Source organism: Enoplosus armatus, chromosome 7, assembly GCF_043641665.1.
Source record: "Enoplosus armatus isolate fEnoArm2 chromosome 7, fEnoArm2.hap1, whole genome shotgun sequence".
NCBI lineage: Eukaryota > Metazoa > Chordata > Actinopteri > Centrarchiformes > Enoplosidae > Enoplosus > Enoplosus armatus.
This window is the reverse complement of record NC_092186.1, coordinates 2,874,965-2,899,121: the sequence shown is the minus strand read 5'-3', so window position 1 is coordinate 2,899,121 and position 24,157 is coordinate 2,874,965. Positions and strand designations below refer to the sequence as shown.

Below are 24,157 nucleotides of genomic sequence, written 5' to 3'. Positions count from 1 at the left end.
AAAGAGTCAAATGTTTGTTGGATTAAAAACAGAGCGACGAGCACCGCGTCTGCTGCACTGAAGCACAACAGAGCTCAGATCAGCTGAACACACACCTCAGACAGAAGAGGCGAAGAGTGTGTGTGACAGAGGGAGTCTGACAGTGAGTCTACAGGCCACAGATGTTCTGTATTTAAAGTTAAACGCCTTCAGTGTGTCCTCCAACATTCAGGTCACTCTGTCTGAATGTTCTGGTTGCAAGGTTTTGATATAAAATACAGTTTTATACTCATTTAAAAAAAAGCTTTGTAGGGCATCACAAGCAAGATTATATTTAATATTCCGGGATTTTCCTTCGATTTTTTTTTACATAAAACATGCAGCGATTAAACATCAGTGATTACTGCATGAATTAATTATTCATTCATTATTTACGTTTTGGCTGCAGCTGCAAAAATATGCTCAAATGTAACAGGTCAAACATTAGGCTGCGGGCTCGAGATTAAAATGTAAAAGACGTTTAATTCCGCGGGACTTTGAGGATTGTTGTAAAAAATAAAAATAAATAAATAAATAAATTTAAAAAATGAAGCGTCTTTAAAATCCAATTTAGTGTCTGTGCAAGAAAATAGTTCCTCCTCACTGTAAAAGATGGCCCCTGTGTGACACTGATCGTCTCTGTGAACGCTGCTGTGAACACCTGGATCCGTAACACACACACACACACACACACACACACACACACACACACACACACACACACACATACACCTGTGATCCCTCGAGGGGACGTGTATTTTACACTTTTGTTGATTAAAACTGAGCTGATCATTAAAATACTTCAGACACGACGCGGCACAGCAACCTAATAATTACTTCATACATTGGGCCCTTTGATTGCGCTTGTTACGAGTATTGGCAGCGCTTCCGGTCCCCCCCCCCCCCCCCCCTTTCCACGCGGCGGGCCTATAAACCGCCACAGCAACGCACGAGGCCGCCGGCCCCGTGAAGGTGGCTTCGATAAGGCAGCGCGCGCTCTGCTGCAGGCTCCTCGCAGCCCTTTCCTGAAGTGCGTTGTTGACACCCCCCCTCCCCCCTCCCTGACCTCGTCACCTCCTCCTGTCTTGTCCCTCTCGCGTGGTGATGTGCGGGCTTTTCCGTCCTGACCCTCGAGTGTCGCATCAATCACACTGACGTTTGTTTACAGGCGATGATCTACTTTTTTATTATTATGAGGCAGCTTTCTGCGCGGAAGAGGTTGTGATTCGGCGCGTTTTAAATGTCATTTAGCCGTAAAAGCTTCCATTAACCCCCCCGCGGAAGGTGCGGCGCATTGTTTACGTCAGCTTCATGGGCCTGACTCACCGGCCGGTGGCCCTGGGGAGCGTTTCACTGACTCATTAAAATCTCATCCACACAGGCCTCAAAACTGACAGTCACGTTTAAGATTTCACTGCCTGCTCGGCCCTGCGAGAACACACACACACACACACACACACACACACAGACACACACACACAGACACACACACACACACACACACACACAGTGAAAATGGCTGATGAGTTCGCTGCAGGTTAGAGGGCTGAAGCTCAAACACACAAACAAAACATCAGGTTATTCTTAGTTAACACACATTATTATTATTATTATCATTATTATTATTATTGTTGTCAGATTACTTTTAATTATAATTTTAATAAACATTTTACGTTATATATTACTTATATTACTGCGGGGGTCAAACCACTGAGAAGTTCAGGCTTTTTAATGATTCCTTTTTTGATGACAACTTTTTCTGTTTATTTATTATCTGAAATATTATAAAATATTGAATGTTATTGACCGACAGTCTTAATGATGATAATGATAAGTGGAGAAATGCGCCGCGTGGACCTGCCTGCACACACAAACAATGAAGAAATAGCCTAAAGAAAAGTTTTGGTCTTCGTAAGAGTCTGGGTCTTTTTGGAGGGGGGGGGGGGGGGCAAGTCATCATCGAGGGAGTACTGAAATAAATAAACATCTGACAGCAGCAATATTTCAATCGGTCCAAACAGGTCAGAATCAGCTGCTGCTGGAAGTCCTGAACCCGCAGGACACACAGTGCAAAGCAGGCCGCAGTGAGCCCCCCCCCACCCCCCCGCCGCCGCAGCTCACGTCACATCAACTTTAGGGTCTGCTCGTGCAGCTAAATGTTCTCTGAAGACTTCCAAAATAAATGCAGCTGCAGCTTTTTTTTCCCCTTTTGCATCCAGACCTCGTCGACCGGCAGTCGGACGGAAGCCGGTTCACTCCGAGACCGGAGGCCTTCAGTGGGTTCAGAGAGCGCGGCTGAGCTGCTGCCGCACGTGTTTTTATTTACCGCCTGAAAACACGCAGCCGACCCAACGGAACGCTCCTGGAAGCGAACAGGTCCTGAGAAGCTGCGTCCCTCTTTCTTTACTGTCATCTTTCAGGAGAAAGAAAACCCAGATTGTGTCGAACACACGCCGCTGAAACTGCGCACACTCTGCACGTCTCCTGCCGGAGGCCACCATTTTACACCATCTAGCAAGTTAAACAATTATGTAAAATATTCTGCACCCCAAACCACCTCTTCATTAACCGCCCCCCCACCCCCCACCTTCCCACCCCCTGTCCTCCTTTAGCATTACCACTGCTAATAAATCACTCAATTTAAAATCAAATAGACGGCACTTTATTAAACAAACAAGATGTAATGCCTTCAAAATAGATTTTAACAAATAAGACAAAATGAATAAAATAAGTCAGTATAGACTACAAAGCCCCCCCCCCCCCCTCCCCCCCTCTATTTCTATACAAGAACTGGGACAAATAAAGGCAGCAATAAGAAAACTGGAAAAACTTTTAAGTGTTTGGTCCTCAATAATCCATCCACTCCCTTTTCCTAAAAAATAAATTACTATATTAGGCTATAATTTACAGTCTATAGTCATAAACGCTGGTGTTTGAGTTTCTTTATAAACAATTCTCAAAGTGAGAGGGAAGAAAACTTACGTGTTTCTGGTGTTACACACGCCTCGACAAAGAAAGTCTCTCAATCTCTTATGTCCATTCGGAGTGTGAATAAAAGACCAAAAGTACAAAAAATATAGAAAACATATATTAGAGTTATTAATTTAAAAGACACACTGTGGCTCTCAGAACTTGCTGCAGTCATAAACAAACGCTCCTGAGGTGCGGTACAGGGACTGGCCGGACGGGAAAGCCATCTGACAGCTATTATTCCCGTTGACCGGGGAGCCGTTCAGCCCGATCCGCTGGGACTCGAACATCTCCCGCACAGAGTGGAAGTTCTGCTGCTGCGCCGGGTAACCCGGGCTCAAGTGGCTCAGGTCCCCGTACCAGGACGCCAGCCGTCCCTGGTGCGCGTGGTGGCCGTCCTGGCCCGCCTGGCTCAGGTTGCTGTGTCCGAGCGGGGACGCGGTGGTCGTGGTGATGCAATAGTCGGGCAGAGCCTCCTCCACCGTGGTGGACGGCGCCAGGTGGCCGCCGGACGATCTGTCCCCTGCGTACAGGCTCATGGCTTGCATGTTGCAGTGATAGGTCGCGTTGGAGTTCGTGGAGATGACGTTCTGGTTGCAGGTCGTTGAGTTGTAAGCGGGGGTCTGGTTGGGGGAGTAGTTGAGCGACAGTGAAGGGGTGATACCTGTCCGAGAGGAGGCGATGAGTGGCGGGGACAGCTCGGCCTGCGGAGACCCCCGCAGGGTGGTCATGATGTTATCCACGCTGAAGCCCTGCGCCGGGGCCTGGCCGTGGTGGTGGTGCTCGGGTCCATCCATGCTGAGTGACCGGGTGGAGGGCACGCTTTGCGGGCTGCCTGTTGACATGCTGCTGCTGCTGTCGGGGCTCTCGATCTTGGGTACGGTGCTCAGGGTCGGGGACTCGGCCTGCGGCGGCGTTGAGGTCCCGTTCTCCGTCTTTATATCCTGGATCCGCACCGGCTGAGAGCCATGCACCGGCGGGTCCTGCGCCCTGCCCGGGGTGCCGGCAGAGGGGTCCTTGCCCCTGTCCCGTTCATCCTTGTCCTTCTGCACGTCCTTCTTTTTGAACCTCCTCCGGCGCCGTAAGAAGCTGCCGTTCTCAAACATGTTGTAGGAGTCCGGGTCCAGGGTCCAGTAGCTGCCCTTACCGGGCTTCTTATCGTCCCGGGGCACTTTCACAAAGCACTCGTTGAGAGACAGATTGTGCCGTATGCTGTTCTGCCAGCCCTGCTTGTTGTCCCGGTAGAAGGGGAACCTCTCCATGATAAACTGATAAATCCCGTTCAGGGTGATCTTTTTCTCCGGTGAGTTCTGGATGGCCATGGTGATGAGAGCGATGTAGCTGTAGGGGGGTTTGACCATGTCCTTCGGCTGGTGCTGGGGGGTGTACGGTCCGTACGCCCGGGCCATGCTGGCCGGGTACTGGTCGTGGGCCGCATGGGAGTACATGCTCATGGGCGCAGGCATCCCGGTGTATCCACCGCCGGCCCGGTAGTAGCTTTGGTCGCTGCTGATGTACGGTACAACTCCCAAAGAGTTGGGGCTGGAGACGGAGTAGCGCGCCTGCATCCTGCGCAATGCGTAAAACCTCCCCAAACTTCTTCCCCCCAAGAAACTTTCACAACTTCGACGTGTGCTCCGATTCTGTGGCAGTTCTCTCTTCTCTCTGTACCGTCTGGAAGTCTTCTCTCACGCCACAGCTCGCCACGGTGAACCGGAGAGAGCGCACACTGCTGCAGAGGACATTTGGGAGACTGAGGAGGCTGAACGTGAAGCTGGAGGAGCAGCAGTCGACGCAGCAAGGAGAACTTTTTTTTTTACCCTTCACATTTTTTCCTGCCTTTTGGCTGCTCGGGCTGCTCCTCCCCCAATGTGTGCTTCATCATCCAATTGGAGGACGAAATGAACCTGTGGAAAAGCTGCATGGCGACAAAAGTTACTACACCCCCCCCTCCTCCTCCTCCTCCTCCTCCTCCTCCTCTCTCAGTCCCTCTCTCCTCAGTTCAGACATGAGCTTATTAAAATGCTGTTAAGGGTGTGCCCAAAATACTGAAAAATGTGCTTAATTACTACAAATTGCGAGGCATTTATTATTTTGCATTAATTTGTCATATTGCGAGCCATGAATTAACGTATTATTGGTCTATTGTGACGACGAGAGACGGAGGTTATTGTGACGTTACGAGCCTTAAAGCTTCTGACCAAATTGTCGCAGCCTCCTCTTCATCTCCGAAATATCTGAACTCGTGAAAGTAGAAATGATCCAAAGAGTCCTTCCCCAAGTTTATCACTTGTATCTGTAGGCCTTCTCCAAAACGAACACTTCACATTTATGTTATTAAAATATTTTGGATGCTTAACCCCCCCCCCAATTAGACCAAACGTGTTACCGATTAGGAATGCAAAATGAGCAAATACTCATCAGGCTGCAGTCTGTGAGAAACGCTCATCAGCTGCGGCTGAGCCTCTGAATAAACAGACGGACATGAAAGAGTGTGGACGCGTCCCTCCCGCTCCCCGACAGCGCCGGGGGGCGGTGTGTGGAAACTAATCAAAGGTTAAATGAAGATCATTTGGTCTTGATGGGTGAGAAAAGGTCCCCCGGGTGCGAGCGGCTGCTGAGACTGAGGTGGTGATCTTAAAGATGAAGACCTCCAAATGTCATTCACACTGAACGGGTGTTAACAGAGCCATCACCCCCCCCCCACACACACACACACACACACACACACTAAGAAAGTTATGCTTCGTTGTGTTGATTGCAAATCCTAAAAACAACATCAGTGTGTTAGAAATAATCATTTAAAACATGACAAAGATGGAGACGGTGAAGAGAAGACTGTATCAACCCGCTGAATATTAATATTCTCTCATCTGTTCGAAGTCTGTTACCAGTTTAAAACTGGTAACTAAAAAAATAACAACCACTATTTAATGTTTGTCCCAGAAATCTTTTTCTTTTTTGTCCATTTATTGTTGGTTTGCTGTCCCTCGCGCTGCACCGCTCGCAGCTCTGTGTTTTAAGATACAAATATTTCTACACATGTTTTAGTAACCCAGTCATTTGTTTTACATTATGATTGTTGTGTTTAATAATATGTGTTTTTATAATGGCTCGTGTGCTCAGTGGCACGAGGCAGCCGCGCAGGCCGAGTCAAGTCGTTTCATTTGAGGCGTTCAGGGAACCAAAGTTAACAGAGCTGTGGGCTCGTTGATCAGCGAGGACACAGAGTTTATTAAAGGGTCGCATAAATAATGTCCCAACATTTAACACGATATTTATTTTATTTATAGGCTTTATAAAATAGTTCCATCTCTCATTGAAGTTTGTGGATTCAACAAAATGTTTACACGTTTAACAAATTCACCTGAATATTCCTTCAAGTCCTTAAATACATCCAAAACGAAAAAATGTCCTAAATGTCTTTATTGACAGAGCGGAAGTCAACATGGAGCTTTAACTCAACATCCTATTTGAGAAAAACAAAAAACATGCAGTTCATCGGCGTTCAGCTGCATCTGAGAGTCAGTTCATACAAATATCACAGTCCTAATGAAGAATAATAATAATAATAATAATAATATAATTTATATTAATTGAAGTGGTTGTTTGACGTGTTTTCAGCTCTTGCAGAATTATTTCCCTTCACAGCAGAGGAGAGAAACAGTATGAAGCCCTGATGACCCGGTGATCATCATCATCATCATCATCCTCTCTGCGGCTCTTTGTTCTGTGATTTGCATGTGTTCTCTCACGAGGAAGCGCATGCAGAGCGGACTGATGTCACCTGTGAGGTCCAGCCTGTGAGTCCTCTGCAGCGGCCGTGACTGACCAGTGACCCCTGCCGACAACACTGTGGTGGGAAACCTGGTCTGGAACTGAACCAGCGACCCGCAGGTGGACGCACGAGACTGAACAGCTGGTTGATGCAAATATCTGCAACGTTAAACTGTCTTTATTCTCTTAATCAGTCACGAGTTCCAGGAGCTGTGAGACGTGTTATTAACAGACTAAACCCGCTCACATCTGCAGCACACATACAGGCCACATCCTGAGAGAACATTTAGGATCTCAAACAAAAAGCGAAGCGAAACGTCCTTATGTGTGAATATTACAAGACTGTTAGACTGAGATGTTTGTTTGCTATATATTAATGGTTAAAGAGAGTTTAATTACAACGGTTTAAACAGGAATTCCTGCTGAGGAAGATGATGAAGGCTCCTGCATGCTCTCCTCTTGATGTACGACACGCGCCTGCCCCCCAGTGGTCAGTAGGTAAAAGTGCACGATGGATGCACGTTGACGTCAGTAGCCTGGGAGTTTTTACCAGTAATGGAAACTTTTACTGAAGTAAAAATAGCAATACCACCGTGTAGAAATACTCTGTTACAAGTAAAAGTCCTGGTGTCAAAACTTTACTTAAGAGTAAACAAGTAAAAAAGTATCAAAATATACTTAAAGTAAAAGTATACTCGTGCGGAATGGCCCATTTCAGATTTGTAGTATTGGATTATATTTTATCTAATCATAATTAATTTGCTGAATATAGTTTCATTCATTCATGCATTAATCTAAATCTCCAAAGTAACTGTGAAGTAAAAAGTACAATATTTGTCTATGAAAGTATGTAAGTATGTAATAGCAGAGTATACCTCACAATTACAATTAAGTACAGTTGTTGAATAAATGCACTTAGTTTTAATCACTAAGTAGTCTGAGCTTTAAGAAACTTTCTGCTACAGTCATGGACTCCCTGCTGTTTCTCTACGTCATCAGAAGTCATTTATCTCCACGGTGACACTGTCCTCACTTTGTGAGTGAAAGTGATGATGTGACAGAGCATTTTAAAGTTTCATATAGAGGTCTTTTGGGAGTCCCATCACCTGAAGACTGATACTTTTATTTTGATGCATTTATTGTTGTCTGTTTAAATGGATTTGTAGACTTTTGTATATAAATTAAGTCTATTTTGTACTTTCTGCTCCCATCCAGGAACTGTTGGTTATATTTTATAGCTCAGACGCTGAAGCTCAAACTATTAACAGTCCACAATAAATAAATAAATATACATTTATTGTTTGTTTGGAACAAAAGCTAAATGTTGAATTTTATTTCGGACATGAAATGCAGCCGTCCCCGCAGTCAAACTAAATATAAGTATATGACTAAATAAATGAACAGTCATTGTAGGTAAGCAATGGAACATGGCTTTATTTCTGTCAGCATCATCATCTTCATCATCATCACTGAATGCCTGTGTTGCCACCAGTCTCACAAGCTTGGAAGTCATTATCATCACACACAAACTGGCATTAAGTAGGAACTTAGCGCCCCCTGCTGCCACATTGATGCACATGCACCATCATCAGCACCAACAGGGAAGTAAAAGAAGGAAATCTTGATTTTTATGAGCACATCTTCGTTCATTAAGCTCCACAATTCTATAGCTAATGTCCAATGTAATAAAAAAAAAAAACGTATTCTAATTCTGTGTTTTTACAGATGACCTTCATCAGTTTGTGGTCTTTTTTTTTTTTTTTATGAAGTTTGACTCTTGAGGGATTGAGAATGATTTTTTTTGTTTTTCGCAGGCACTTCAATGTGTCATCGACAGTGTTTATATTAAGTGCCTAATTAAACACAGACAGATTTCCAAAATATCCCAGGACCTCAAAGCCATGCACCCAAAGAGCACATTGGAATTGGTTTTCAAATAAATAGCTGCCAATCATCCATGTGCAAAACATTAATCTTCTGTTTGGTGCTCCGGCTGTGACTGGTTTGAAGAGGGTAAAGCTGTTCTCAAGGTCACAAAGCGCCTCACAGTTTGGCGGTTTTTCCCTTTTTTTTTTTAACCCCAAAACTCGACATTTCAGACCAGACAGAAGAACGAGCAGAACTTCTCTGAAAATCCCAATAAGGGCATGGGAGACGACTGAGGAAAACTTCTCCTTCAGATCGAGCTGGTTCTGATTTAGTTGCCCTGATGAATGACATATTTGTGGCACGAACGATCTCATCCATCTTTATTTTCACTGCATTTCAAATGAAGTCAAGATTAGCAGAGAAACTGAGCATAAGAAATATTTAGATCTGTCAGCCTCAGTTCATGAAAATGGCTCCTTGTTTTGAGGAAGCACAAAGTGAATTTCCCTGATATCGCTTTGCTTTGTCTGTGGCTTTATTCGTGTTGCTGTTTTTCACATGAAGAAACATCTACAGAAACAGCTCTTGTGTGATGAGTATCGGAGTTTGAACAGAAATGTACTTTATTAGTCAACAACGAGCTAAACGCATATGTATTTATTCATACATTTAGTACAAGCTACTAAAACTAAGCGGATGTCCAAAACTTTGCTGCTGAATTCTGCCCCCTAGTGGATCACCTGCGACCTCCAACACCCTCCTCTTCAGGGTGGGCTCACTTTGCCTTTCCCTTTTTTTCTTTCCTCTTCTACAGAAAGAGGCCCTGGTTGCCCTGCTGGCAGCTTCTTTTTGACCTGTCTTCATCGAACGTTTACGCTCTCACTATGACAATAACACCTGGGTGCTCCTTGGTTTCATTATACCCGTTGCTTAAAGGCATCTTAGGCGAGCTTTCACTAATAAACTCAAGTGCAACCATCCCCTCCTGATGCAGCTGCAGCAGACTATCAGTCTCACTGCCCACTTCATCTGGACTTCGTTTGACCCGATCTGCTAAGACACTTTCAGACGTGTAGCTCCAGAGTGCCAGAGGGTTTCCAGCTTTGGAAAGATTAAAACCTGGAAAGGTCTTTTTCTTTTTTACACCAGCCCCAGGTTCCAGATCTGCAGAGGCTTCTGGGTTTTACTGAGCATATTATCCAGATAACTCCATAAACCCGCTTCTTGGAAAAAGCCACAGCTGCAGTGTGGTCGAATGTCGGCGAGCTGGAAAAGGAGATGCTTCAGTCTGAGATCCAAACTCCAAAACAGCTCTGAGCACTCGGACGTCCGAGAGTCAGGAAGCAAACTCGAACCTACAACAAGGACCGCCTCACATCCAGCACGGAAAGAGTCTTTAAAACCGCTGGCTGTGCCCCTGATGGAGGATGAGGAAAGCGGATAGCTTCATCAATTCTGTAAGCACACACACACACACACACCTCACCTAAAGAACAGTTTTCAGCCCATCAACTCAGCCATTTTCTGATAAATGCTGCAGCGGTCAGGTTACACCGGACTAATGTTGACTGGTCTACCTCTGAACCACAGCCACGCTCCAGTTTCATGTGTTTGGCCTGTTTCTCGCAGGGCGCTCTGAGGAGGGAGTGCCAGGTAATAATCCAGACATTCATGGTCCCTCCGTGTTAACATGCCAACTTTAGCATGCTAACATGCTAAATCTTATACGCTAAATGTCATGTTAACATGCTAGCCGTAACATTAGCATTCTGACGTCAGTATTCAGCTCAAAGCACTTAGTTGCCTTTTCATTAATTGTTCATGTGTAATGAGCACTGCAGCCTCTCGGGGCTACTAGCATGACTTTAAACCATTATTCTTGTTGCTTAAGGAGCAACCAGGTGACAGAATCGGTTCCGTTTATTCTTATTCTTAATGAGAATATAGAGTGCTGCAAGAATGAGTCCTAAAACCCCCGAAATGAGTTATCATTTTTACACTTCCGGAAGAATCCCATTGGCTTTTTGTCGAGGGAACCAGGGCGATGCTAACTTCCCGGTTGGCCCTCCATTGACATCACTTTCATCTGTGTGTCCAGTAGGCTACAGAGGGAGGTGTGGGACCTGTTTAAGCTAGTTCAGTTAAAAGACTGGACGTCAGGGCAGCAGTTAGCCTCATCAGAGTCATAAAATGTCAGAATTTTCTTTTCAAGGAAGATAATGTTAGTCGGTCGGTTCGTCTGCTCCATCCAACACATTGGCCCATGTATCTTAGAATATCTGGATTTCCATGAGATTGCCTGTTCGTGGTCACTAGACTCAGAATGCTTTAGGATCTTCTGACCTTCCCTCTTGCTTCTTTGTCAGGCCAAACTTTCCATTTGTACATAAAACAAAGTCAAAATGTATTGTTCATGTTAAATGGTAATTCCAGTATTTATAAACCTGAGATCCTCAGGGACCAGAACGCCCCATATAATTCATATATTAAAAGTCTGTCAGTTTTCTGCAAACTTGATTGTTTGGGAATATACACCACTCAAATGATAAACGCCTGAAGACCACAATACGGGGGGGAGGGGGCCCACCGGTAACTCTTGCACACGTGGCTCTAAATAATGTGTTCATAAATCACCTGAAAGACTACTGAAACACTGCTGAAGTACTCATCATACACACACATGAATTAGTACTGTACTGTACACACATACGCGGTGTGTATTTGATTGAGTATGACGTCACAGGTGAAGTCCGTCATTGGTTGAGACAGAGGTCACTTCTTGTCGTTACTGTAAGAGACTTGATTTTAGTCATTTATTTTTGCTTTCCCAAAAGAGTCTCTGCTTTGTGAATTCCTCCTAAAATCGTCGTACTGCAGGTCTCAGCCACTAGATGGCGCTGCACTCCAACATATTGAAAGTTCAGCGCTCCTCAGAAATCTTGTCATGGAAAATCCAGCAGCTGCAGGGCCACTTAGTGTGACTTCTCATCACGCAGCGTTGCATTCAGGAAATTGGAAAGGACTTTGTTGTCCAGTCAAAGATGTGTTTTGTTTTTGACATGTGACCGCTGATGCTGTTCTTTCCTCTCTCCATTACCAATCCCTCATGACGTTCGTCGCACCCCAAAGTGTGAAACACCAGTTCACATGTGAAAAATAATGTGGTTTTCATTTGTAATACCTCAACCTTCATTTTTAAAATGTGTTCTTCTCACACCATTACTTTTACTCTCCGAGATGTTTTGAAAAGAGTCCCAGAGAAAAAGCTGTCGTGCTCTCTAACGCTACAAACGAACTCCGAGGTAACAAATATTAAACGTCCCAGCGCAAAAACATTTTCTCAGACGTTGCGTTTAAGACACAAATAGTAACTCCACAGAGCATTTAAAGAAACTGTGATTATGATACGACCCAGTGAGGATATCTGCACGTCGTCATGAGGGATGCTGCATTTGATTCATGACCGAAAGTCATGTAGACAAAAAAAAACTGTCTGCTTTCTGTTTGTGTGACGAGGCAGCTCTTCTCGAGTCCGAGCTGTTTACCGCACTCTAAAAATACCACTTTGTTGCCTTTCCATAGACGCGGGCCCTGTCGTTTCATTTGTTTATATGGCGTCTTCAGATGTTGGCAGCCCTGGATGTCCACATGGAGCGGAGCAGCCTCGGGGTGCTGAAGACTTTCAGCTGCGGTGCACAGGCTGGAGGTGGCTGCAAAACATGCAAAATGTGGAAATATTCAAACTAAGAACAATCAGATTTGACCTCTTCATTACAAAATCCTTCTAAGTTCGCTTGTCGTTTCATCCTCACACCTCATCATCATCATCATCATCATCACCAGTCTGCTTTGACGATCAGCCTGTGTGCTTATTCCTTGTCCCTGTTTCTTAATCCTGTCAACTACATGAACTTTACTTGAATATTTCTGTTTCATGCTCCTTTGAATTCAAGCCCACAACCTTTCAGAGGGAAATATTGAACGTTTTACTACATTTACTGTTTGGAGATTCTCATTTTACTTTCAAAGGAAATGCTGATTTCTTGTTTTCCATTAAACTACCCAACAGGATACACATCAACTCCACTTTCACCTTATACAACATTAGAATACTATTTTCATGTTAATAAATCAGTAATGATAATCCAATAATATAAAATGTATAATCACAGGGGCCATTCTGCTGTATAATGAGCACTTTTTACTTTTTAGTACTTTTACTAAAGAAAGATTTAAGATGTGGGACTTTTACTGGTAGTAAAGCTGCAGTACAGAGAAATGGAAATATTTTTATGTAGTGGCATTGCTACATTTATTTAAGCAAAGGATCTGAGTACTTCTTCCACCACTGCAACACCCCCGTTATGATTACAACTGCACACCAAAACAGAATCGAGTGAAACAACATAAATTTCACATTTCAATCACTCAATGAAAATTATTAAATGACAAATGGTTTCTTTAACTGAAAAATAAGATTCAAAGCGACCATTTTCTACGTGGCTTTATGTTGCACATTATGTTGTCACAGTGTAAACGCACCTTTGTTATTGAATGTCATTAATTTCAAATAATAATAATAATAATGATAATTCAGAACCTGGATAAATAATCAGATCCTTTACTTCAGTAAAAGTAGCTGTACCACAACATACAAATGCTCCCTTACTTAAGTACAGAAGTATTAACAGAAAAACATACCCAAAGTATTGAAAAGTAGAAGTACTCATTATGCAGCAGGATGGCCCTTTTCTATTATAATATTTTATTATAATTACTGATGTGTTAAGAGGATTATAGCTGTTTGCAAGGGAGATAAGCTGAACTACTATGCTATTGAGTAGCTTAATATATAATAAATATTATTAACTGATCATAGGTTTTATATCTTATTGCTGCAAATTGACAAATAAATGAGTACATGTAAAAATAAAGTAGCAGAAAATGGAAATACTCAAATTGAGTGAATGTGCTTAGTTACTTTCCACCACTGCTGCTCAAACTGGAAACAGCCAGAAAGCAATATTCAACATGTAGTTATGTGTTTCTGCTACATGCAAACTGAATAACTCCTCTACATGAGTGCACACGGACAGACAGAAGTCTTTAGGGATGTAGCCTAAAATATAGATCAGCTTTATTGAAACCTTTTACAGGACAAAAAGTTGGCAAAGGGTTATACAATAAGTGCGAGGTTTGTTGCAGTTCATGTTAGCCTAAAGCGTCATGTGTGTAGTTACTCTAATAGGATAGAACATAGTTACATAGAATATAATTCGTTTGCACGTGTTACAAGAGCAAACACATTAAAAGTCGTGTTTCTGAAACTTCTTTTGAAGAAGAAAACGCTTGTCAGGGTTCATATAGGCGAAGTGGTTTCTTTGAAAGGCCTCTGGGGTTTCTTCATTCATTTCCTTCAATGCATAGTTTTCTTTAAGTCCAACCAAAAGCGCTTCTTTGGCTGCATGTAGGAGGCAAACACGTGAGAGCGGATACATCCTGGTGTGAATCCTCCAAAAATTCAAAAAGAAGAAAAATGTAAAAAAAAATCAAATGTTCCGCCTGCCTGTTCTCGCGCGACGGACCTGCAGTTTGACTGTGGCCGTCGTCGCCTCTCTTGTCTGAAGTCCACAGGTGAGCTCACATCACGCAGGGCTTGATGTCCTGACAGACGCTCTGGGGGTGGTGGTGGTGGTGGTGGTGGTAGTAGGATCCGCCGGCCGAGGGGTGGAACGAGGAGATGCCGTTAAAGTTTAACACGAAATCTTTCCTGTCGCACACCGAGGAATGGCTCTGATAGCGTGGAATCCCCACTGCGGAGGAGACAAGAGGACAAGTCTCACGGAGGTGAAGACACGAACATTCATCATGCTTTATCAACAGAATGCTCTTCTATGAAACCTGTGTGTGGAGGCGAATATAATGTGTGTTGCGACCAGAAAGGAATGTTTTACATCTCAAATATCTTCAACCTAAAATATAAAAGAGCATAAGATGTTCCACAAACCGCAAAATTGGCATTCGCTTCTTTTTAAAACTGCAACAGCAGTCGCCCTGGTCCTGTCTTATGGCTTTAAAACGAATAAAAGTGGCTGCTGAGGACGGATAAGGCCTTTATTTTTCTTTACTGGAATTATTATTATTTATAAGACAAATATAACGCTCCCCCTAACTGTCTCTCATCCCAACAGATTCATTTTACAGTCACAGAAATGTTATTTCTTTATATAAATAGAAATAACTTCTTTTTTTAATAAACAATAAAATAATCTTTGTCCTTCTGACCTTCCACATCAGCTGACAGCGCATTAATGTCCCCGTTAATCTGGATTTTAAAAGGTTCTATTTTTTTAATGATTTTCTTGTGATTTATAACCAATAAGATGAATCTACATGAGTCTTCCCCCCCCCCCCCCAAACCTGCAAGGATATTTAACTCAGACTCAGTAACCGTCATTCTGAGCCTGTATTTCCAGAAACAGAAAAATAAATGGGGAGGCTGTGGCTCCGTCAAGGTCATAAGGACTCCAGATGTGACTGTGTTTTCAGGGGGAGACAGCAGGCTTTATCCTCCGGGCCACAGCTCGCAGACAACACACGAGCCTCCCTGACTGACGGTACAGTCAGCGACCCTGTTCTGTGCAGTCCAGCGCATTTATCCTCCGCGCAGCCTCAATTAAGACGCTGCGTAAAGTTTAACAAGGCCTTCCGTCTCTGGTGGGCAGGCGGCGGTTGAAATCCTCCGCCGGTGTGGTCCGACCTGCGCAGTCTTTGTTTAGTTAACCTCTGGGACCCTTTCGGGCTCCAGCATGGGTTACTCGCCTCGGTGAAATCCCCAGACTTCAGCAAAGCCTCAGTGTGTTATGTTAAAGTAAATGAGCGTGAACTGGGGGGGGGGTGGATTAACAACGCGATCACAAAATAGCTGTTTTTCTTAATCTGTTTATTAGGCCGAATAGCCCGTGAAGATTTGTACAGATGTGCTCCTACAGATGTGGATTAATAACGAGACAAATATTCCACATTAGCAGCTCTTAGAATTAGAATTTTATTTATATATTGGCATGAAAATCATTTCGAAAACCAACGTTAATTTTATTGGGCCAAGTCTAAGCCAGTGGATGTTCGTGGTGGGTTTTATTATTCAATACACATCCAACGCAAATGTGTTACTCAATAAAATTGGTTAAACAATTGTTCAATTATTTTGCCACCCAACACTGATGAGCTTAAATACTGAAACCCAACTATCTATTTGAAATTAAAAGTACTGTAAATTATAAATATATTTTATTACTCGCCTTGTACGAATATGTAAACTCCCCTTTGGTATTATTGTTATTATTTCTTCTATGCACGACTATCCTGACTTTAGATATTAGTTATATTCATGAAATATATCGCTGTAGAAATGAATTTGTACTCTTTAGAAACAGTTTGAAGTGGCCTCAGGCCTCTGCAGGCACAGACTGAATGTTGCAGATGAGGTGGATTATTATCAGGTCTTATTATTAGTCTTTAAAGATTATTAGACGGGGCTCATCAGAGGTGAGTTTGTGGTACCTGATATGTCGCTGGTGTGGCTGTCCCTGCTGTTCTGGTGAAGATAGCTCTGCTCCAGGGAGTAAGGCGACATGCCGGAGTGTAAACCAGAGGATGCGGGACTGCTGGAGGCTAGAGGCTGCTGTTTGATGTAGGGGGGCCCGCCGGAGGACGCCCAGTGTGCGGATGTACTGGCGTACGGGGAGTGGCCGTCCAGCGCGCTGGCCATGGCCGGAGAGGACGGTACGGGGCTGCTGCTGCTGTCCGGTCCGTACTCCCCGTTAGGCGGCACAGGGCAGCTCGCCATGTATGTGGAGCCGGGGCTCGGGGACATGTGGGGTACGTGGTGGCCGCCGCTCAGCCCGTCGTACCCCCCGGCCATTGAATTGCTCATCATGTCCAAGTTGTAGCTGTTGCTGTGACAGGCGAGAGTGGCGGATGGAGCTTGAAAGTCAAAACTCTGCGGGAGAATGGAGGTGCCGAAGCCTATGCCGTTCATCATCCGATACATGGGCTTCAGAGCTTGACATTTTCTTCTGAAGCCTCTGGGTCTGCGACGAAACGAGCCTTCCTCGAACATGAACTCACTGCCCGGGTCGATGGTCCAGTAGTGGCCTTTCCCCGGCCGGCCCAGCCCTTTGGGCAGCTTGATGAAGCATTCATTCAGCGACAGATTATGCCGGACCGAGTTCTTCCAGCCCTGATATGAGCCTCTGAAGAATGGGAAGCGAGCCTGGAGGAACTGGTAGATCTCACTGAGTGTCAGTCGTTTGGTGGGGGAGCTCTGTATTGCCATAACGATGAGAGCGATGTAGGAGTAAGGCGGCTTTTCCGGTCGCCGTAAACCGGAGCTCGTCTTCTTTCCTTTAATGGCGGTGGATGAACTTTCTGTGGCGGCTTGTGGGCTCAGCATGGCGGGGTGCAGGACGCCGGACGCCGGGCTGGATCTTAGAGGAGGCGGAGGGTCCAGCTGCTGCTGAGGGGTCTCGGTCGTCATGTCAGCTCTGACGTAGCCTACGACTGGCGTGGAGTGAAGAGAGGGAGGGAGAAAAGACGAGCCGTGAGATGTTTCAGAGGTGGAATATATCGGGATCCAGGGGTCAGCGTCCTTGCAAAGTGAGCGTTACACCGCCAGTGGTCCTCAGAATCGCAGCGCAAAATGGAGTGAAATCTGTCTCCAGTTACGCACGACTCTCCCGTTACGCACGGTGCTCCCTTGACGCATGCAGAACGCACGGCGGGTACGCACTGACAGAGAGGAAGAGGAAGGGAGTGGGGGGGGGGAGCGGGTTATCCACTGGAGACGGAGTGTCCAGGGGCTTTAGCTCGACACAGAGGCTCCACTGGGTGTCACAGCGGCGCTAAGTGGTGCTGTGTGGCGCGCCGGGTGGCCATCGACCGCCTTAATAATCCCTCAAGTGGAGGAAACACGAAAACCCCTCGACTTATTGCGCGCAACAGTCCAGCCAAACAAAGCTCGACCACCTATCATTTCATAAATCTTTCTTCCCTCTGCAAGATCCCCCCCACCTCCTCTCCTCATCCGCACTCTGCGCCTGCAAATCTCCCTGAAATCAGTGACGAATAGAGCCACCCCCCCCCTCCACTCTCTTGCCAAATCTGGCCCAAGTCCACTTACCGTTCTCAGCAGCGTTAAAGCCACTCATTCTCTCCTCTCCTCGTCCTCTTTCTTCCCCTCCCACCCCCTCTCTCCAAGTTCGGACTACACGCAATTAAGCCATCTATCAAACCTCCCCCAGACATCCCAATCAACAGCGCCACACGCCAGACAAGTTAAAAAACGAGCTTTTCCCCCCCTCCGGTCCTGCACGTATGAAGTTGTGATTTCAGCCCGATGTGCCGCAGATCAAACATTGTCCCGACACGAATAAACACCACAATATGTGAAAAGGGGGTCTGGCTTACAACTGAAGCCCAAAACATTCACTTGGGCCTACATGATATCTGCTGCGGATAACACCCAAACGCGTCGCTGTGGAGGAATACAAAAAAAAAACCCACCATCTTGTATTATTCCTATTATTTTGCTCATAATTTCCTCCCAAACTGGTCGAGAGGTTAACAAAAACAAACTGTCGCGGTGCCGGGCTGGGGCGAGGAGTGTGAGAGATGGAGAGGTGGTGGTCTTTACCGTGCGTGTGGAAGCGGGGGGTTGCTCTGAGTAAATGACTTTGACATGAGTGGAAGCAGGCTTTTTCCATCAAGCCCGGCCCTGGATACCACACACAGCGCGCCAGTGTCAGCTTACCGCCCCGGGCCAGAGCCGGTCCCATGGGCCCCACGTTCATTAGAGAGAGAAAAGCGAAATTAGGCGAGCGGGCGTCGACAGTTTCCTCCTCTGTGGAGACATCACACACAGATTTGTCCAACATGATGGAGTTATATATCCCATAAAGGTAATATCAACATCCACGCTGCGACGGAGCGGAGATCGTTGCGCTTTGAAGCAAAAGAAGCATCAAGTTTTGAGGTTGTCGCTAAACCGAGAGCTTTCTGATTGTGATGTTCCTGTTTGTCACGATTTCCTTTTATTGTGTTAATTCATTTCTAATCTATTATGTAATATTTCAGCGTAATTTAGGTGCATTTCATTGTGTCCTTTCTTCTCCACAGGCCCATGACGCGGGCTGCAGGAGATCCAGCAAACGACATCACCAACGGCGGGAACTTTGCAGGGAAAAAAAAAAAACTTCAATATTTTCACATTTTATTTCACACACTCACGTCTGTGTCTGTGCACGTGTTTGCCGACACAACCGTTTTGTGAGTTTAGATACAGCCTGGAGGACTTTCCAAACAATAACCAGCAACAATAACCTTTGCACTTTGCACAACAAAGGATGTGCGGATAAAATCATTTTCCACCATGACACACAGAGCAGTTCGGAGGATCTTAACGGCCCCAGAAATTTCCTGCGACATCAAAACTTATGACCCCCGCCGAGATCAGGATGCTTTGGCTTGCAGGGGGAATCTTTGTTCTGGGAGCGCTTTGAAGACGGCGCTCCGGCTGCTTTTACGCACCGAGATTATATGAGCTCCCAATTTAGCTCTTTTGGAAATATCGAGTGGTCAGCGGCCTCCACGAAAGCTATTCAGAGGTGTTTTTGATAGAAGAGTTTGTCTTTGGAGGACAGTCACGGCTGGAGGCCCACATGAGCCTGTTGCCGCCATAATAAGGCCTTCTGTTTGTTTTCGTGTTTAGGCTAAAATATTTTGTTTATCCTCCATAAAAGATGAGATTTTGAGGGAATGTTTGTCGGGCTGCCTGACCTCAGGTAACCTCCAGGTCATTAAAAAAATAAAATGGCCACGGTCTGCAATTATACTGTATTTAAAGAAAATCCTATATTTCTCATCAACAAATATTTAAGAACACGTTTCTTTCCAAATAATATCTGAACACATTGTTTCTACATAATAATAGTTCGTGTTTTTACTGTGCTTATATATTATATAGGCCTGCAATAAACAACAGTCATGAAGTAAAACAATAACAAACACCAGGTTCAGGCTCCGTTAACGGTAATCTAATATTCTTTCTGCTGCTCCGCCTGTGTTTCCTGTGGCGGGGCCGGGAGCTTTGGAGCTGCTTCTCCGGGACTCTGGGAGGTCAGGCGCGGTTCAGTTTGCCGGAGTGACAGACTGTTTGGACTTCCTAACATTGTGCCTGCCGTAAAGTTTGGTTTCATAACACTGTGGGCCTTATTCGTAGGCAGGCAGCCCTGGAAGAGGCCCTCCTCAGGCAGCCTGACGCGGACCGGGTCCAAACAGACACCGGTTGAAATGTAAATGCGGAGAAAGGCTGTTTACAAATATGAAGGATGCGCGTCATGACAGCAAGGATGTAACAAAGCAGGGATACTGAGAGCACTTGAGCCACGTGACAGCCCCGCACACAGGTATGCTGTTCCGGCGTTTCACCTGCAGGTTGCAGCATTGTCCCTGAAAACAGGAACGAATCTCACCTGTCACCTGTCAGACTGCTCCGTGCGCTCTGAGAACAGACCTCAGTCCCGCCTGCGTCTGGGTTAAAGCCACATGCATGTGCATAACGATCCGCAGGGGCGTATGAGATGTGGAATACAGGCCTAGTCAGTGTGCAGCCATTGTACAGGTTGCTATCACAACATGACAGTGACACAAATATGAGATGTGCACCAGAAGGGTTCATGTCCAGAACTCCAGCTCCAGGTTCAACACGCTTGCTTGGACTTTGTCATTACGTGCGGAGGATCTGCTGTTTTCTATTACACATCCTTTCCATTAAATTACTAAAAGCTCTCTTGTGTGTTTTAGAGCACGTTACAGGTCTGAAAATGACATCTCAGTTTTGCTGCATTGCTCTTCTTGTCTTGGTAAAAAGGAGCTCAGCAGAGGCTCGGAGCCGAGTCCGTTTGACTCCAGAGATCATTAAGAAAATAAGAGGAATACCATTTTACCTTCAGCCCGACTGTGTTGGAACACGTGAACAACGTGTCTGGGGTCCGTTTCAGGACCGCGGAGAGCAACTGCAGCCTCCCCCGGACACGCGCAGCCTGCAGCAGTGTGTGTGTGCACGTGGTTGGAGATGATATTGTGTGTGCATGTAAATGTGAACATCTGGCCGACATAAATAATCAAAGCTTATAGTTGTGTTTTCATTACGCAACAAATGGACTTTCTTTTACATATGATGAGAGCCGTGCGGACTCATTTCACACCGCATCTTCATCCCTGTTTTTATGTCGTTTATTATTATTATTATTATTATTGTTATTGTTGTTGTTGTTATTATTAGCATTTATTATAAACGTAAAACCGGCTGCAGGCACCAAATCATGTCAATATTTTTTAGTAAACATTGTGTCATATTCTTTATTGTTATTTTGATAAAAACAGTGAAAGTATTAACATACATGCTGTTCATATCAAAATATAACGACAACAACAATAATAATATTTTTAGTAAAATGTCCTTTATTTCTGTTGAGTTCTTCTGGATAAATAATTATGTTATGTGGCAGATTTTATTTGTAGATCCTGAAACAAAGTTCTTGGTTAATAATAATTAATAATATCATATGTGAGAAGTTCTGTTCTTGTCTGACAAATGTTTCACCACAGTGTCTTATGAGTCCACACATACATGATAGGTATAAAAATAGTGTTTTTTTATGTTAAATCTTTATTATTTGATCTGTTATTTGAATAGTTTGCCGTTATTGTTATTGTTGTATATCAGTAGACGGACTTTCTTTTCGCAGCTTCTGACCAACAAACATCAGTGTCAGAGGAGCCTGAGGCAGGAGGCTGGACTTGAAGTTGAACTCTATTACTTTGACTTTGATGATGATTTAGGAGTTCATTTAAAAAACAGATTATGAGACAACATCTCTCCTGTTGAACAGGTGTAAGGCCCATTCACCCCCCCCCCCCCCCCCCGCCCCCACTGATCTGCACACCTGCTGCTGATCTCACACACACCCTTTCACGTCTGTGATGAATAACTCATTGAACATCAGGGTCCCATTGTTTCACGTTTTTTTTTTATTCATAAAAATACCAGACATGCATGAATCAATCTTAGGAAAACATCGGGGCGTTTCCATGCGTTTCTAGTGCAGCCACGTGATTTCTCTTCGCAGCTCAGTCAATATTTTTATATGTACAACAATATTTTATACAGCAGGTCATACAAAACATGGAAATATAAATAGATGAATAGTTTTATGTTTCAACCTGGCACTTGTTTGCCGTCACACCGTAGAAATGACCAATGAACCATATGTGAACACAAACACTCTCTCTAGACATCTCTAACACACACACACACACACACACACACACACACACACACACACAGTGGAATGTCCTGCGATGACAGCAACTATTTGCTGAGTCAACACACAGTTAGATCTATATTGACAACACGCCATGTTTGTTTTCTCCCCCGCTGCAGAATGACCCGCAGCAGTCAGGATGAGACAGAGTCCCGAACAGTTAAACCGCTAAAGCACTGAAAGCTAAGAGCGCCCACGAAAGTGCACATCATGGGTCAGAGCGTCCGGGTCTGACAGCAGTCCGGGTCTGACAGCAGTCCGGGTGCTTTTATGAGAGCAAAGAGTCTATATGGAAACCTCGCGCCTTGTTGGGCATCTTGAGCGCGTGGAGGGCGGCCTCCGGTGCTGTCTGCTGGAGGTATGTGAGTGCGTCCCTGCTGGGCTCTGTGCTGCTGTACGCCCCCTCTGACAGGTACGTGTGCTGTGCCGGATAGCTCAGAGCATACGGCAGTACGTGGGCCCCTGGGGACCAGTAGAGCCGGGGGGCGTGGGTCTCTGCATCAACGTGGCAGTCCTCCCTCCGTTTGAAGGGCGTGCTGAGGATGCTGTCGATGGCGAAGGAGCTGGAGAACTTGGCCCCCACCCTCTCCTCCGGGGCGGGGAGGCGGGTGTCCTCGCTGTGGATGTCCGGGCTCTCCTGCTCCGTGGAGGACCTCTTGGCGATGCGCTTCCTCCTGCGGCGGAACACCCCGTCAGCGAAGGTGTACTCGCTCTGCGGGTTGAGCATCCAGTAGTTGTCCTTGCCCCAGGGCCTGGACGGGTCCCGCAGCACTTTGAGGAAGCAGTCGTTGAGTGACAGGTTGTGGCGCACCGAGTTCCTCCAGCCGGTGTAGCTGCCGCGGAAAAACGGGAACTTCTTCATCAGGTAGTCGTTGATCTCTGCCAGAGTGAGGCGGCCGCTGCTGGACTCCCGGATGGCCATGGCGATGAGGGCGATGTAGGAGTAAGGGGGTTTGGGTCTGCGGGTATAGGGCTTCCCCTTGCTGGCGTCGCTGATCTGGGTGACAGGTGCCGGGCTGTTGGCCACACAGTCCCCGTCCGACCCCAGCTCGTCCCCGGACAGAGGAGACGGGACTCCCCCCTCTGCGTCTATGCACAACTCCAGCGGCTTCTGCGCGAAGTGGTGCGCAGAGAAAACTTCAAGTTTCATTGTTCTGCAAGAGGAAAGAGCTTCTCCCTCAGGTGTTACAGTCTGGTCTCAGCGGAGCAGGTGTACCAGTCCCGACAGCACAGATGTCTCTGTGTGTGTTTGTGTTGTAAGTGCTCGTCTGAAGCGCTGGAGGCACCCTGAGCCTCAGTCTAGAGCAGCAGAACACAGATCTGTCTCCGGAGACACGCTTGTCTTGCTATAATATAATGCCTCGACAAGGGACGGCCCACAGGCGGGGTTTCCAGCCCGAATTCATTGAAGCGATTGAGTGATATCATATATGTATGTTTACAATTGGACGCTACCGTGCCACGCCAGGGGAGAGAAAAAAACCCCAGCGAGGGAGGGAGGCAGGAGAGGGCAGGTATAACAAATAATAAGTCTAAAAGTTACCAAAACCTGCACCAAACCTTTACAGGTCGTTTATCACACAGATGATGAGAGACGCAGCAGCATCAACGGTGCATTAAATCAACCTAATAAACCACTAAAATACTTGGATTACTTCCGTTTTTTCTGTCTGGATTCCAGGTTCAGTCATTAAAGTTCATTAAAATATGAAAATTAAAGTTCAGATTCATTTTATTTTAAATCTGAGCCGATTCGTTTTTAAGTTGCTGCGCAGGGAAACAGACAGCAAAGCCTCCGGGGAGGGCTGAGCAGGTCAGTGCTGGGGGTGAACTAATCACAAAGAACGCTGGGTTGATAGAGAGATAAGACGACTGAATAAATGGATAAACAGACAACGCTGTTACTGCGCTCTTCAACCTGTTCCTCCGCCGGCGCTCCGGTGGAACGGGGAAGTAACGCAGAACTGAATTAAAGGAGATGCGTTTGGATACGTAACGCGCGATGAATGATATGTAAGCTCTCAGGTAAAGCAAGATGTTTGAGAGAAGAAAAGAAAGACTTCCTGAGAGGTCGCGTAAAGTGCAGAGGACCATTGCACCTGCATGCAAAGAAACACCGGAGACAGACGGTGGAAAAC

The 24,157-nt window shown here is 45.5% G+C and overlaps 3 protein-coding genes across 4 annotated transcripts; all 3 read right to left on the bottom strand.

Annotated features, from left to right (window-relative positions):
• Positions 1-2,945: 2,945 nt before the first annotated feature.
• On the bottom strand, positions 2,946-4,785 carry LOC139287643 (forkhead box C1-A-like). The gene has a single exon (XM_070908787.1). The coding sequence runs from the start codon at positions 4,554-4,556 to the stop codon at positions 3,144-3,146; it is 1,413 nt and encodes a 470-aa protein (XP_070764888.1). The 5' UTR covers positions 4,557-4,785; the 3' UTR covers positions 2,946-3,143.
• An 8,952-nt stretch (positions 4,786-13,737) lies between these two features.
• Positions 13,738-17,830, bottom strand: LOC139287717 (forkhead box protein F2-like). Of its 2 annotated transcripts, XM_070908882.1 has the most exons (3): positions 17,812-17,830; positions 16,198-17,190; positions 13,738-14,447 (listed from the first exon to the last, which is right to left on the bottom strand). In XM_070908882.1, the coding sequence occupies exons 2-3, from the start codon at positions 17,171-17,173 to the stop codon at positions 14,275-14,277; spliced, it is 1,149 nt and encodes a 382-aa protein (XP_070764983.1). In that variant the 5' UTR covers positions 17,174-17,190; positions 17,812-17,830; the 3' UTR covers positions 13,738-14,274. The 2 variants fall into 2 exon arrangements, with proteins under 2 accessions (XP_070764983.1, XP_070764982.1); XM_070908881.1 differs by lacking the exon at positions 17,812-17,830 and having other exon boundaries at positions 16,198-17,235.
• A 3,873-nt stretch (positions 17,831-21,703) lies between these two features.
• Positions 21,704-23,329, bottom strand: foxq1b (forkhead box Q1b). Its single transcript, XM_070909431.1, has one exon. The coding sequence runs from the start codon at positions 23,167-23,169 to the stop codon at positions 22,288-22,290; it is 882 nt and encodes a 293-aa protein (XP_070765532.1). The 5' UTR covers positions 23,170-23,329; the 3' UTR covers positions 21,704-22,287.
• Between the last annotated feature and the right edge of the window lie 828 nt (positions 23,330-24,157).

Coding starts and splice junctions, on each gene's coding strand:
- LOC139287643 (XM_070908787.1), bottom strand. CDS start 4,556: ATGCAGGCGCGCTACTCCGTCTCCAGCCCCAACTCTTTGGGAGTTGTA.
- LOC139287717 (XM_070908882.1), bottom strand. CDS start 17,173: ATGACGACCGAGACCCCTCAGCAGCAGCTGGACCCTCCGCCTCCTCTA. Junction 14,448..16,197: donor CCACACCAGCGACATATCAG/GTACCACAAACT, acceptor TCTCCTCCGCAG/TGGGGATTCCACGCTATCAG.
- foxq1b (XM_070909431.1), bottom strand. CDS start 23,169: ATGAAACTTGAAGTTTTCTCTGCGCACCACTTCGCGCAGAAGCCGCTG.